Source organism: Coffea arabica, chromosome 6c (genome assembly GCF_036785885.1).
Source record: "Coffea arabica cultivar ET-39 chromosome 6c, Coffea Arabica ET-39 HiFi, whole genome shotgun sequence".
NCBI classification, from domain to species: domain Eukaryota; kingdom Viridiplantae; phylum Streptophyta; class Magnoliopsida; order Gentianales; family Rubiaceae; genus Coffea; species Coffea arabica.
In genome coordinates, this window is record NC_092320.1 from 13343911 (window position 1) to 13358138 (window position 14228).

The following is a 14228-nucleotide window of genomic DNA, read 5'->3' on the forward strand; positions in this document are numbered from 1 at the left end:
TCTATTTTTAAGATTTTTTCTTCCTTGCTACTCAAGTGGTAATTGTCGTCAAGAGTTTCTTGGAATGAGGCTTGAGACGACTATGGGGACGACATGCAGCATTTACGTATCCATCCTTAGACACACACTATTTTTTGTATAAAGGTCCAGTGAATTCTCAGAATCTGTATTAGCCTTTGATTAGGTTTTACGGTGCAACAATAGATCAATATACTTAATCTTAAGTTTCGCCCGGTAATTTCTTTCCTCTCTTTAAAAGATCTAGAACACTGGAAGAAATTAAATATGGCAAAAACAAAGACGTACGATTTAAGGCAAGACCGAACACGTTTGCTTGGGGAATCGGGCTGCTTCCTGGAATGATATACCTCTTAGTTGCCATGGAATAGAATATATGCAGATACAAATTGAAGGAATTTATATTACGAGCTAGCTTATGATGTATCCTTCCTTGTGTTTCTGTCTGACATTTTCTTCCTAGCTTTTGGTTCTTTTCTCTTATACTTAATTTTCGTCCAGTGCATAAGCCAAGAGATAAAGAAATGAAAGAGGAAGCCCATTATAAACTAGATAGGCTATTAAACTTGTTTTACGATAAAGTATTGTAGATAGCAAGTAGGATGCAAGAACTGTGATAATGGAACATATTCTTTTCCAAGACATATGGAACCTGACCACAACTAATCCAGAAATTGTCTTCACACAAACAAAAGCTCCGTTGCTTCTCCGGTCATTCTCAGAATTACAGAATCCAAGTGATGCAAGAGTTCTCAAACAACGTTCACATTCCGAATTCGTGGTTCATTTACCTTTTGTTTTGGTGCTATTTAAATTCTCTTACCACATGCAGAATTCGCACATGATTAAATGAACAGTTTCGATTGTGATCGATCTTTGCAAGAATAACGCAGAGACTCTAAAGAATATTTGAATGTAAGGCCCCATTCCATTTCAAGAGTCTCTTATTGAACTCAAGGAAAAGAAAAGCTTAATGTGCAAATCTTAACTCATAAGCTATCAAATAATTTGGATTAATCATTTTGAACCCGTAATTTTGTTCCAAAGTCCGTGAACATGTATTGGCACGTTTTTCTGGGCTATTAATTCTCTTGTTGGGTGGCAGGTGATTCTTGTTCCGTGGTTACTTGTACTCCCTCTCTTTTTTTATAACTGACGTTTAAGAAATTTGCTGTAGTGTACTTTTATCTGTCATTTTATTATTTTCATACAGTATTAATTATTTTTTCACAATTTTACCCTTTTATTTCTCTTTTCCAATACAGGGTTCTTAATTACTACTCCTAGTAATTATTGCTTCTCTTTTTGCAACAATCCTAGTAATTATCTGCCCCATTTAGTGCTCTAGTGAGAGAAAATATGGGTGAATTGGACAATTAATAAAGGTACAAAAGGAAAATAGTGTACAGATTTAAGTAATAAACAATTTTTCTTAATTGGTGTGCAAAACTTTAAACGTCAGTTATAAAAAAAGGGACGGAATATCTTCTAGTATTGTGTGCGTAAGAGAAACAACGTTGTTGTTAACATCAATAATACGGTTGTGATCCTCGAAATATGTGTTTCTTTCATCAGCCCTTGTTATATCGTCAGAGTACAAGCAACTCATTTTTCACAAGCTTAACACAAGAAAAATTGAAGGATAATAAAACATATATAAAATCCAAAAGTTACATAGCACTAGGAAACACTAGTTAATTTTAACCCTTCTACTTCTCGCTACTCCAAAAGTGGTTCCAAGACAGCTAAAATCCCACGCTCGGAAGTGCCATTCTTCTAAAATAAAAGGACAATAAGAAACTTTGCAATCTCGTAATTGAGCAGCAATGGACAGCCAACCTAAAATTAACAACCATTATCCAAACTAAGCAGACCCCACACACGGGCAGGACACCACCGCACCACCACCTACAGGTCCAATCCCCACCACCTCCGCCCCTTCCTCCGCCACTTCCTCCCAGCAATGCAAAACAGATTTCGGGGTCCCCACTCTACACTCCTCTTTTCCTCCCCTGGAGGCGGCAAAACACCGGTAGAACACACAGCCGCCACCTGGCAACTCTTGTCTCACCCCAGTCTCACACCTGTACCCCTCCACGTCACCACCCCAGAACTCGAGGTGCTCCTCCCCACATCTGTCGCCACCTCCCAAGCACGTGACAGCGACACTGAACTCAGCTGGTCCGAAACACCTCAGCACCCTATTCACCAACGATCCCAACCCGCCCAGATTCTCCGACCCGAAGTCCAAACCCATCGATTCATAGCTGGCGTAGCTGAACCCAGCCTCCGGGGTCACGTGCACGGTAGAATAAGCTGAGCCCTCAATCCCATTCATGGAGTACCCGCATGGCTCAAATTCGTAGTCGCATACCAAGTGACTTGGAATTATCTCAGAAATCCCGGACATTTTCGTCATTTGATTGTATCCATCCGATGTTTTGAAAAACACGGCGGCTTTTTCCCCGTCCAAGCCCGTCATGCACATCTCCAAATTAAACACGGGCTTCGGATAGTCGGACTTTAGCGGGCCCACCTGTGCCACGTAGACATGCCAGTTGCGATTCTGAAAGTTCGGATCGGAGAGGACGTAGCCACTCCCGTCTTTGAAGTAAGCGTTCAAGAAGGCCACCTCTTCAGAAAAGGTGCGGTGAGGGGCAGGTTGGGCATTCTGGAAAACGAAGGTCCCACGCGAGTACTTAACCGAGTTGACACCGAGTGAGAGCGAGTCGGCAAGTTTCAGGATTGGTGGGATGGACAGGAGCAATTTGGTGGTGCCACACGTTTTGAGGATGATTTTGAAAGGGAAAACGAACAAGCTCGACTCGGAGAGCACGTACGAGTCAAACTCAGCGTTGGATAGCTGGGAAACTATAGTGCAACAAGCGGGCTCGAGAATGGAGTCCAGTTGAGACCGAGTCAGGGCCCGAAGGCCCTGCCCATTCGGATCTCTGAACACGGGTGGCTCCGAGAATGCGATTTCCAGGCGTTTCTCAAAGCCTTCGAAACCAATAGCTGAAACAGCCATTTTGAGAATATCCCACAAAAAGCAGGCGCCAAAATGCAAATAACGAAAGTTTGATGCGACCTTAATTCTCTAAGCAAGGCTGATGGATGGCTAAAAACTCCTAAAACTTTTGAAGAAAATTCCCTACTCTACTGAAGCGTCCATCGTCTAACGAAAAAGAGATCAGGATGGTTGCCTCACGCACTGCAACAAAATCAAGAAACAAAAGGATTACGCAAAAACATTTAACAAACAATTTGCATAGGTAAAACGCATTATGATAGTTGATTGATTTTAGTACAAGTACTGACGTTGGAATAAGCAGCAGATCGGAATTTCTCGTTGCCGCCGTGGGGACGAACGTCTTCAATGATGTAATCAAGGGGGGCTTCGTATTGGGTTCTAGCTCTAATACTAGAAGACTTTTTCTTGTCACCACCTTTGGTCTCCATTACAACATTAAACCTCCCTGGAAAAAAAAATTTTTTTGTTTTTTGCAAGAATAAGGGTCCAGTTGGAATCAAGAAATCTGGATTTTGTGAATGCTAGAGAAATTAGATAGCTAGATATGGACCTTCTAGCCATGCATCAATATATTTATACAGGGAAGAAAGCCCATGATTTAGGGAACTTACGTTAAAGTTTGGAGAATCAAACAAAAGAGAAGTGAATAGCGACCGCCTTGAAATGAGCTAAGCTCTTCTTTTATCTCTTTGCTTTTGGTGCTTATGATTGTAATGTCGTATGGGAAAGGAAGAAGAGCAGGATTGGGATTTGTGCTTTGTTGAGAGCAAGAGAGAAGGGTAGGGACTCTCTGGATTGTGGAGTAGAGACGAAACCGGGAGCCAAAACGAGGAAGACAAGCACGAAAATAAGCGGTAGTAATATCAGGGGTGAGTGGTTTTGGTTTGGGGAGAGTGAACGGATGCAAAACTATTTATAATGGCTGGCTGGGCATCACAAGAGCACGGCGAACAAACAAAAAGCCCGGCCCCGAGATCAGGGGTGCTGGTTTTTTTTTTTTCTTTTGTTTTCTGAATTTGGTTTGGTATTCCTTTTCTATTCTTATTCTAATCTTTTTGGGATAATTGGATTTTGTTTAATTGATTAATATATAATAACACTTTCTTGAAATGTATACATTATACACTAATAAAATTAAATAACGCGTTATTATGTGTAAATTTTAAAATTTATTATAGTCTAAATTCTAAAATTTAAATTTTAAAATTTATATTTATATATATGTGTGTGTATATATATTTAGTCCGTTAATATAATATATATAAATATAAAAAGAAATTAAGGTCATGCTTGGATTGCTTGTTTCCGTCGAAAAATATTATCATTTTCCGTGATCACATTTTCCTATCACCTTTTTCTCTTACATATATCAAATCGTTACAATAATTTTTTCATGAAAAATGACGGAAAATGCAATCCAAACACAACTTAATTCTTCGTATATAGATTGACAAAGGCAGAGAATTGGGGCTCCTTTTGCTAGCTAGGGCGAGCATCTCAAGGCATACAGGCTTGTAGACCTCTGGTGAAGAAAATAAAGAAGACGGTAGAGAAAGAGAAGATTAGTTTGAAAAAAAAAATTTTTTAAGGCTTAATTTTTAGTTGTATTCTTGTCTCTTTGTATACTAGCCCATAGATTTCTGTTCCTAGGCATGCGTGGAGGATTTTTTATAGGGAGGAATATGCCCGGCAGAGGGTATCTATATTTGTTCAAAGCCACACCAAGTATACGTTTTCGTATTGAATGTTTTTTTCAAAGAAAAAAGGTACTGAATTCTTGATTTGAAAGAGAAATTAAAATTGGCCATAGGAAAATTTATAGAGTCAACGTGCAGCAGCTATACAAATGTATTGCTAGATATATATATATATACAAGTCAAAATTTATGAAGGTTTTCTACATTCAATTGTGTTCTTTTCTTTCTTATTTTGGTTTTTCTTTTGTCAAAATTTATGATCCAATGTTCTTGCTTCATTCATTTGACCCAACAAATATTTTTTTTTTTTCAAAACTATATGTTATTGAGGAGCTCTAGGCGTTAATTCCAATTGAAGACCTTATAATTTTAAACAACAATTAAAGCCTCGACAAAGTGATTTGCTTGCAAGACTAAAATGAGGATCAGCAACTTAGCAAAATACCTTAATTAAAGGACACGTATCAATTATCCGAATAATAAACTGACACGTGTGTGTTTATCAGGTGGTAAAAAATGAAAACGCGAGTCGCTCAGCACAATTAAATAATGGAGGTTAATCTCCAACGATACATCACTCGAGATCTAGAGGTCGAGGTCTTTGGATTACATGTTGCACTGTAGCAAAACCCACTATGAAGCATGCAAACATGATTCAATTTAAGGAAAAAGATTGTGTGTAGGAGTCCCGCCAGGGAAGAAAGTTCCATTCTTTTCTTTTCAGGTCAAAGACCAACTAGATCGAGACTAGTCTCACAGTGAATCAACCCAACTGAGACACTTCATGCATCATTGATCCAGAGCTGCATATTTACAACTAACAACCTCAAGGGGAGGATTAGGTTAAGTAGTAAGATGGGAGAGACTGTAAGTAAGAAATCTTGATTTCAAAACCCTCTTGATTTAATTGAAATTTGAAATCCGATCCTCTTGGTTTAATTGCATCTGCCATGCATGCACTTAGATCCATTACTCCTTCATAAGAAGGAGGATGGGCAAGTAAAGCAAACGAAACTTTCGTTGGCAATGATGGTCAATAATTGTTATCTTTCCAAATGTAAGACAAGCAAAGTTTGATCAGAAGGGCGTCTAATGATATAGTAAAGTAGTGACTAGTCACTAGTTTGATATTTAAAACACGCATGCTTTGCTCAGCTATTAAACAAAGTTTCCGGCGACATGTTGAATTCATCATGGGGGAAAACTTGTGATAATTCGACTATATTTAGACCCCCCGTCCAGACCAAATTAATCGACAATATTTTTATTTAACCCTAATGAACATCGATCACAATTTCATTAGATCTACACTAATAGCAAAGTTACATCACTAGTCGCGCGCGGAAATGATCTTGAGATGAGGCCAACACTAGTGAGACCAAAACAACAAATTCAGATTGCATCCTTTTTCGTGGGATTGCTACCTGAAGAAGCGCAGAGCTTCCCCCGTGGAGGCCAATTATGTGTTTTGTCCGCCCCAGCATCAGGTGCGTGGAGGGGGGCCTCCCCAAGATTCGAACCCTGGTCCTTGTGTATAAGGGTCTTGGGGTTGAAGTCCTGGTACCACTTGGGCCTGGACAAGTGGCAGCCCAGGCTTGGCCGAGCTAGGCCTCGGCCCCAGGCCCCTGGCGGTCGTCCTGGGTCGCGCTGCTAGGGCACCTAAAGGGGGCAAGGATCCACCCCGAAGAGGTCGAGGACGATCCCCCTGAATGCGGGATAGGGGGCTATTCTGGGCAGGTCCCGGAACGTGTGGAGGTCGGACTCCCCTAGCAGGTATAAAAGGTAACACACATCGACTGTACAAGGGACGCTCACTATTGGCAAATTACTTCCGGTTGTTCCTACTTCCCGTGAACTCTACTCACCGGAAAACTAACTTGACCGTCGGAGTGGCCTCGGGGACAACCCTCGGGCCCCCTCTTCTGGTTCATTCCTGTTTGTTTTGCAGGCTGAGAACCAGCTCTTTCATCAGCACCCCGAGCTAGTCGAATCAGCTCGGTCCGGGGAAGCTCGGCGCTTCTTCACTGCCAAATTATGCAGAAACAACAGAATATACTTTTTTTTTTTTTTTCTAATCTCTCTTATGACAAAGTTTGATCAGAAAAGCTAATAATTTGTCTCCTTTAGTCTGCAGTTTGTATTTAATATCCTAGTTGCTAAAATCATTGCTCATCCCATGGCTTTATTCTATAAATTCGTTTGTCTTATGCGTCTAGGTCAATGGCTAGTACATGGATTCCATGTTTTTCAAGAATAATGGGACTGGCGCATAATCTCATTATTAAGGTTGACAACTAGCAACCACGTAATTAAATTAGTCCCTGAATTTTTAATTGCCTGTGCATCCTTCTGCTGTTAGCCTGAGCTTTATCCAATAAGAAAAGAAAAAATGAAAATCTAGATTATCTCAATGATCTCTCATCAACTCTGTTCATGCCAAGTTTTAAAATATCATGATTTTACGTAAGCCAGTCTAAAAACACTCCTCTAAATTGTACTTTTCATTGAAAAGAGGTCGTGAAGGAGTGATCATGAAGGTATTTTTAAAAATTTCTCTCTTTTTTTTTTTCAAAATCCTTCGAGTACTACATTGGCAGAAGAAGAAGTTAGCAGTGCATATAAATTAAAACTCCAAAGCTTGGAGGCGTAGGTTCAAATTCTCCCTTTTCTCTCCCTACTTCTTAAATCCCGCCCCTCTTGTACCAGAAAAGTTCAGGGGCCGGAAGATTTCCAATTCTTAATGCTGACTTCAATTTTATGATGAAAATGTGAAGGATATGTGTACAATATGACAGGTTCCAGTAAGCCGGCAAAAATGTATAGTTGTCGGTGGCGCATGCCGCGGATAGAGCGTGATGACTGTCCCCATTACATTGTGCATGCACAAAATATAAAGAATCAACCTTTCAATGCCCTTCAGTCGATCTCAGCGGAATTGAATGCATAAAGCATTATTATTGTTTTTTGCCGCAAAGTAGAAGAATCGGTCCCGATTCATTTAGTCTTATCTTCGTGATACATATGTGAATGTGTGCTAACATGTCAAAGCTTTGATTCTTCATTCTCTGATTAAATAATTGTGCGTACAAAACTAACCAGAGATCGATGTGCCGTGCCGGTTTCTCTGAATTTTCAACCGAAATTATTTAATTGTTCGGTTAAGATTTATTGCCCCAAAAGGGAAACAATTTTTTTTTTTTTTTTTGAGAAAAAAAAAAGGGAACAGTTGAGTGATGGCTTTTAGCTTTGCTAATATTATAACTTATCATTCCAACAGGTTGTGGCTGGTGCCTCAACACAGCTTTTCTCTCCCAATCACATGTATACTCTCTACCTTTCTTTGTGCCTCTTTTCTTTTCTCTTCTTTTCTTTTTTGAAACTGCTGATTCAGGAGGCAATCGACGCGAACTCAAGAATAAGATGGTTGTAGTGCTATTAATTCCTTGGCGTTAGGTACTTTTCTTTTCTGGGCTGTTTTAATGGGTCCTCGATCTGAGCTCCGAATTTCAGAATAACTTCCTTTCTAAGCAAGTCTCTTCCATTTAACATTAAAAAAAAAACCCCCCATTTATTTTCAAGAATCTCCTGGTTCAACAAATTGTTGGGCTGAAGAAGAACGCCTTTTGGAAAGTAGATGGAGGCCCATAAAGAGAAAGGTTTTGGGTCACTTCGAATTGGAAAGTACATGGGTAACATATCCAAGTCACGAACACTAAATAGTATTCGAGAACTTGTTGGATTAAGGTCCTTGGTTTTGTGGGCTCTTACTCTATTTAGAATCCGGAACGATTAAATTTTGATGATCTCCCACTTATATTTTACAAAGTGAAAAAGGAAGATGCTGCGCGTAATTCTGGGTGGAGGATTTCGTTTTGGTCTGTGACATGTGGCTTGGTGATTTTCGGCAGCAATTTAGACCACCCCAGAACTAGGGGTGCAAACTCCGGGGTTTTGTTGGAGATGCAAGCAAGGAAACTGGTATCCATCATCAGATCCAAAATGGAGAAAAAAAAAAAACAATTTTTTATGCGTTCTGATGAACGCATAAATCGGATTTTATATTATCTACATGCACACTTTGGAACTTGGATGGATATTTGTTTTGATAAGGTTTGGATTTATGACGTGCGTGTAATGATATCTAATGAACTTCTTATACGAGATTTGCTTCTTAAATATCCACACACAATCCTAAACCAAAATACTCATAGTATACTTGCGTCCACAACAGATTAATTTCTACAGTCACACTTCCTGGTTTCTAGATAGTAGGATCTAAGGCCGAAAGATGAACCAAATTATTCTATAGTTGAATGGAGTTCGACTTGGTAATAGTTCGTTCAATTTTAGTTCGCTAACTGGTCAAGTTGTATTTGAACTGTTAAATTATTCTATATTTGAATGGAATTCGATTTGGTAAGAGTTTGTTCGAGGTTAGTTTGCTAATTAGTTAAATTAAACTTGAACTGTTTTTCGTGTTCCATAAAGTTCAAATTTGATAGAAATCTTATTCAAACTTGATTCGACAACTAAACAAACCAAATTTGAACAAAATTTTAAACTTGTTAAAATAATCAAACAAGGTCGAAAGAACACTAGAGTGCTTGACTTGATTACAGTTCGTTCGTTCACACCCCTAATAGGATTCATAATATTTGCAAGGTTAGTACAATTATTATTCCGTGATAAAAGGGTAGTGTAAGAATCAATGAACCAGCAACTAGAATGCAGAAGATTTGACATTCGGTTTGATTCGGTTTGACATTCTTTAATTGTACTTAGAAATTAGAATGTGGTCATCATGGCAAGAAGTGGTGTTTTGACCTACTCGTAGAAATGATTCGGGCTGCTGTTAGCTATAAATTATGACGCAATAAATATTTCATCCGTGAGAGCAAGAATACGAAGTGGTGCTATCCTGTTCTTTCAACTTTTACATCAGTAAAATCAAAAAAAAAAAAATTCAAAATTGGAAAAGCCAACATAAAATTTTGTAATGTGACTACTCAAATTTTGATAAATTTGGACAAGCTATATAATCAATTGTGTTTTTTTTTTAATAAAAAAAAAATCATCATTTCATTAAATTTCTACTAATTACAGAAATTACATCAACCATACACAGTTATATAATCAATTGTTTGTCAAATCTCTTCTGGGACTAATTATTTTTGACAAGCAAAGATGATCAAGAAATGGCAGAAGCATAGCATAATTTAGGAAGTTTCCTAGCAACAAATGAAGATAAAACATGTAGCCAAAGGATAAGAATATATTGGGTGTCCATCCAAAGGGAAAAAGTAAACAAATAAAAAGAAGAGGAAATTATTGAAAAAGGATTGGAACCTTTTACTTTTGGCCACATTTCTACTAGCTTTGCGGCTTTATGTTGATGGCTTTTGCCTTCCCAATTCGAGCACTACCAAAAGCCTACAAACACCCAACGTGGAAGAATCAATGCCAACGCATGGAAGAAAAAACGCACTCCCATAAAGATTTGCATTTGCCAATTCCCCGTAGATACACTTGCATTGCATCCCTTTTGTTCGCCATTATCTTATAATATTTCTTTGATTACTTAAATATAATATATCACGTACACACAAATCTCCATGAAAAGTTTGTATGGTTGAGAAAAAAAAAAATGTGTGAGAAAGCCTTCACCCTTGTCCCTCTCTTTCTTTCTTTCTTTCTTTTTTTTTCTATGATTTTGCAATGAAACTAGTCCTAAAAGAAAGGGTTCTAAAGAGGAAGAATATGATTGGCAAAAATTTCCAAGAAAGGGTACGATTTCCACCTTTTAGAAACCTCTATACATACGGCTGTTTCCTAATGGGAGTCAAAGAAATTCATTCGATTTTCAACAATTGCCTCATATATGATATCAAGTATTGATGGCAATATCATGGGATTTTTTTTTTTTTTTTTGTTTTAGTTCTGATGAGTTTAGAGCCTTCTTAGGTAGTAAAATTTGTAGAAATTTTCATTGCAAATTGTAAATCATTATAATTTGCAGTGAAATCATAAAGCAAGGGAAAATGGCATTATTACATTCTTGTACACAAGCAGTCGTCCGCGTTGGATGTTCAGAGCTGAAGCAAAAAGAAAAATCATGGCAAAATCTAGATTCATGTTCTTGGAAAGAATTTGAAGATGGTAAATAGTGAATATTGGCTCCAGTTTCATCACTCGAATGATGAAACACGCACGGCTTGTAACTTATGATGATTGATCGAGCAACCTTTTTACTGTAAAATTGCAGCTTGCTCATCATGCTCACCGGACCAGGGGCTTCTATCGTCACAAGAATGCGCAGTTGATGATGGAGATGGGATGTTTCGAAATTAGATGGTATGGTGGAGATTAAATATAGAACATCATCAATTTTAACGCGTCAAAAAAATTTATTTATTATATCATCATCGTATCATACGCATTAATTGTGCTACTGTCTACACTACTGTGCCGTGCAGTCTCTGTTGATGATAGCAGAAACCCTCTACCGTGCTAACTAACACTGAATCAAGCCGCGGGCTGAGTGTTCTGCTGCCTTGCCTCGAAATATGATGGGTAATGGCATCTCTGTCTTGAACCCCCCCCTCCCCCCAGTCCAACACCCTCTGGGTCTGGGGTTTCTTTCCTGATAAGAAGCATCTTACAGACCTCATAAAAGAAGGGTTTTTACGTTATTCTTTTCCGGACTGTGCGAGGCACAAAAGCAATTGTTTGCTTATCAGTCATCATGCGTTTCTTTTCTCCCACAGTATCTCCACTGATAATAATATATATTTCTTTATGCCAAAATGCCGTAACGCTCGCATACTAATTTTACACCATGAAGGGAGTAGTTAAGTGCAAAGGTTCACGCCCTAAAAGGGTTAATTTTAATGTGCATCCTTCAACTATATTCAAAATTTTACTTAGGTCCTTAAACTTTAAAGTAGGATATTTTAATTTCGAAAATATAAAATCAGTCCAATTTTAATTCTTAAAGTATAAAAAAAAAGTCGCACTTTAATTCCTGAAGTATAAAATTTGTCTCACTTTAGCTTTTAAAGTATAAAATCTGTTCGACTTATATATTAAAATTTATCTCATTTTTGCCAATGATTTTATTTAAGTGAGATAACTATTATATTCATTTTGAATTTTAGCTAGAGACCCAAGTAAGAATTAATCCTGCTTTAAATCTGTCCATAATAATTTACACCATGAAGGTGGTAGTTAAGTGGTTAAGGTTCATGCTTTGAAGCTCTCTTTCTGCGCAGTCGTGTTAGTAGGTGAGCAAACCAAATGTTGTTGAAGGAAATAGATTAGTTTGGAAAACTCAAAAAAGAAAAAAAAAATGTTTGAGTGCTAGACTAACTCCTTTTAAGTCAAGTAACTATGGTTCAAACTATTGTGGATGAAGGTTATCAGGATCACACTTAAAAGGCAGTTAACTAGGGCCTCATTTGGTATATGAGTTTTTTTGGAAATTTGTCTAAAACTTTACTGTAATACACGGTAGAAGTTTTTGGAAAAATTTTTTAAAATGATTTTTTTTTCCTTTTCTTTTTTTGTTCTTTCTTTTTCTCTTGCCTTTTCTTTCTTTCCGTTTTCTTTTCTTTCATCTTTTCTTCTTCTTCTTCCTTCCCCCTCCCCCGCCACCTCTGCCTCCGACGTTGAAGAACCAGCAGCCATAGTCCAAATTTTTTTTTCTTTTTCTCTTCCCTTCTTCTCCCTCTCTGCTTCCCTCTCTCCCTCTACTCCCCATCACCCCTCCCCCCCTCTCCCTCCCAATGCTAGAGAACTTGCAGCCATGGTTTTTTCTCTTTTTTTTTTATTTTTTGCTTGTTCTCTCTCCCTCTCCTCCCCTTCCCCCTCCACCTTTGCCCAATCTGGTCGCGTGACCAAATCGTAGCTAGGGGAAGGGGAATGGGGAGGGGGGAGGGGGCAAAAAAAAAAGAAAAAAAAGAAAAGAGAGGGGAGCACCAACAGATCGGTCTAAGGGGGAAAGAGAGAGGGAGAAAGGAAAAAAAAAAAAAGCCGGTGCCGGAAGCAGTGGTGGAGGTGGTGGCTAGCAATGAAGGTGTGATGGATCGGGATGAGGGAGAAAGAAGAAAAAAAGAGGAAGTTTTTTGTGTATTAGGGGGAGGAGTGGGGGAGAGAGAGAGGGAGGAAACAAAGGTGGATCAAATTGGGCCAAGGGGAGGATGGCGCGGACGAAGAGGGAAAGAGGGAGAAAGGAAAAAAAAAAAAAAACCAGCATCGAAAGAGGTGATCGGCGCTGGAACCGGCGGCGGAGGTGGTGGTGGGTTGGGGTGGGGAAGGAAGAAGAAAAATAGAGGAAGGGAATTTTTTTTTTTTTTGTGCTTTGAATATTTTGAAGTGTGTAGACAAATTTTTTTTAGATTATTGTAGTTAAAGTTGATAAAAAATTACTATAAGATAAACTTGAATAAAAATTTAAGTTCCAAACAGGCCTTGGTTAGATAGACATTTCCAGCCTTTCTTTCAGCCAAAAATCATAAAAGAAATTTAATACAAGGCCCCAACTATGTCATGTACAAGTAAAGATTTAGGGCTACCAGCCTTCCAACACCCATAAGAACAATTTGTTGTAAAAATTCCTTGTCAGAGTCTTGAATTTAGCAAGTATGCCATTTGGCAACCAACTTAGTTGACCAGACAGATATTCCATAATCATCACCACCATGGATATGGAATTGGTCCAATTGGAGATTAGGAGGAATCTTTGCATGCCAAAATCTTTCTGTCCACAACCCCATTGAAGGAAAAAACCTAAGGGATCAGAGATTTGGATTGGACTCAAGGAAAGAACTACAAGTGGTAAATTGAACCAAGAACTCTTACTTCCATTAATAACTTGAAAAGCATCACAAACAGCTACCACAATAATGGAATTGGAGAACATCGCATTAAAGCAACGTCCAGTCTTATCTCAGATAGACTATCAAAAGGAACAAAGGAAATGGCCTACCCCCCCCCCCCCCCCCCCCCCAAAATATTTTCTTTTTCCTTGCGTTTCTTGCAATGCTTCTCCTGCTCTGATGTTTGGTCTAAAACACGCAATTATTTCCAACTCAAAACAAGAGAGATGCAGATACAAGGAGGTTCAAAGGGCAAAGGTTGCCTGTCCTCTTAGTGCCTACTAGTTTTGCAGCAGTAGCCGTAGCAGCAGGCTAGGACTTTGCAGCAGCTGTGAATTTTGTGATAGGAACTATATAGGAAACGAGAATATAGAGCACTGTGGTGTGTTCATTGCATTGCATTTCTTTGCATCCAATCCTTTGCTGTCACTCTCAAATTTTGAGCTTCATGCCTCTCTTTTCTTTTCCTCACTTTCACTGACATTCCGTATCAAGTCATCTCCATCTGATTCTCGTCTCTTTCCTTCTTTTTCCTCTCTCTCTCTCTCTCACATAGTCACACATTGAACGCACTTTGCCAAAGGGAAATTTAAGGTACAAAAAAAAATA

At 38.6% G+C, this 14228-nt stretch overlaps 1 protein-coding gene across 1 annotated transcript; it reads right to left on the bottom strand.

Annotated features, from left to right (window-relative positions):
• Window positions 1-1653: 1653 nt before the first annotated feature.
• Window positions 1654-4052, bottom strand: LOC113692428 (S-adenosylmethionine decarboxylase proenzyme). Its single transcript, XM_027210841.2, has 3 exons — window positions 3661-4052; window positions 3337-3494; window positions 1654-3229 (listed from the first exon to the last, which is right to left on the bottom strand). The coding sequence occupies exon 3, from the start codon at window positions 3044-3046 to the stop codon at window positions 1883-1885; it is 1164 nt and encodes a 387-aa protein (XP_027066642.1). The 5' UTR covers window positions 3047-3229; window positions 3337-3494; window positions 3661-4052; the 3' UTR covers window positions 1654-1882.
• Between the last annotated feature and the right edge of the window lie 10176 nt (window positions 4053-14228).

Excerpts from the sequence above, each read along its gene's own strand:
- LOC113692428 (XM_027210841.2), bottom strand. The coding sequence starts at position 3,046 with ATGGCTGTTTCAGCTATTGGTTTCGAAGGCTTTGAGAAACGCCTGGAA.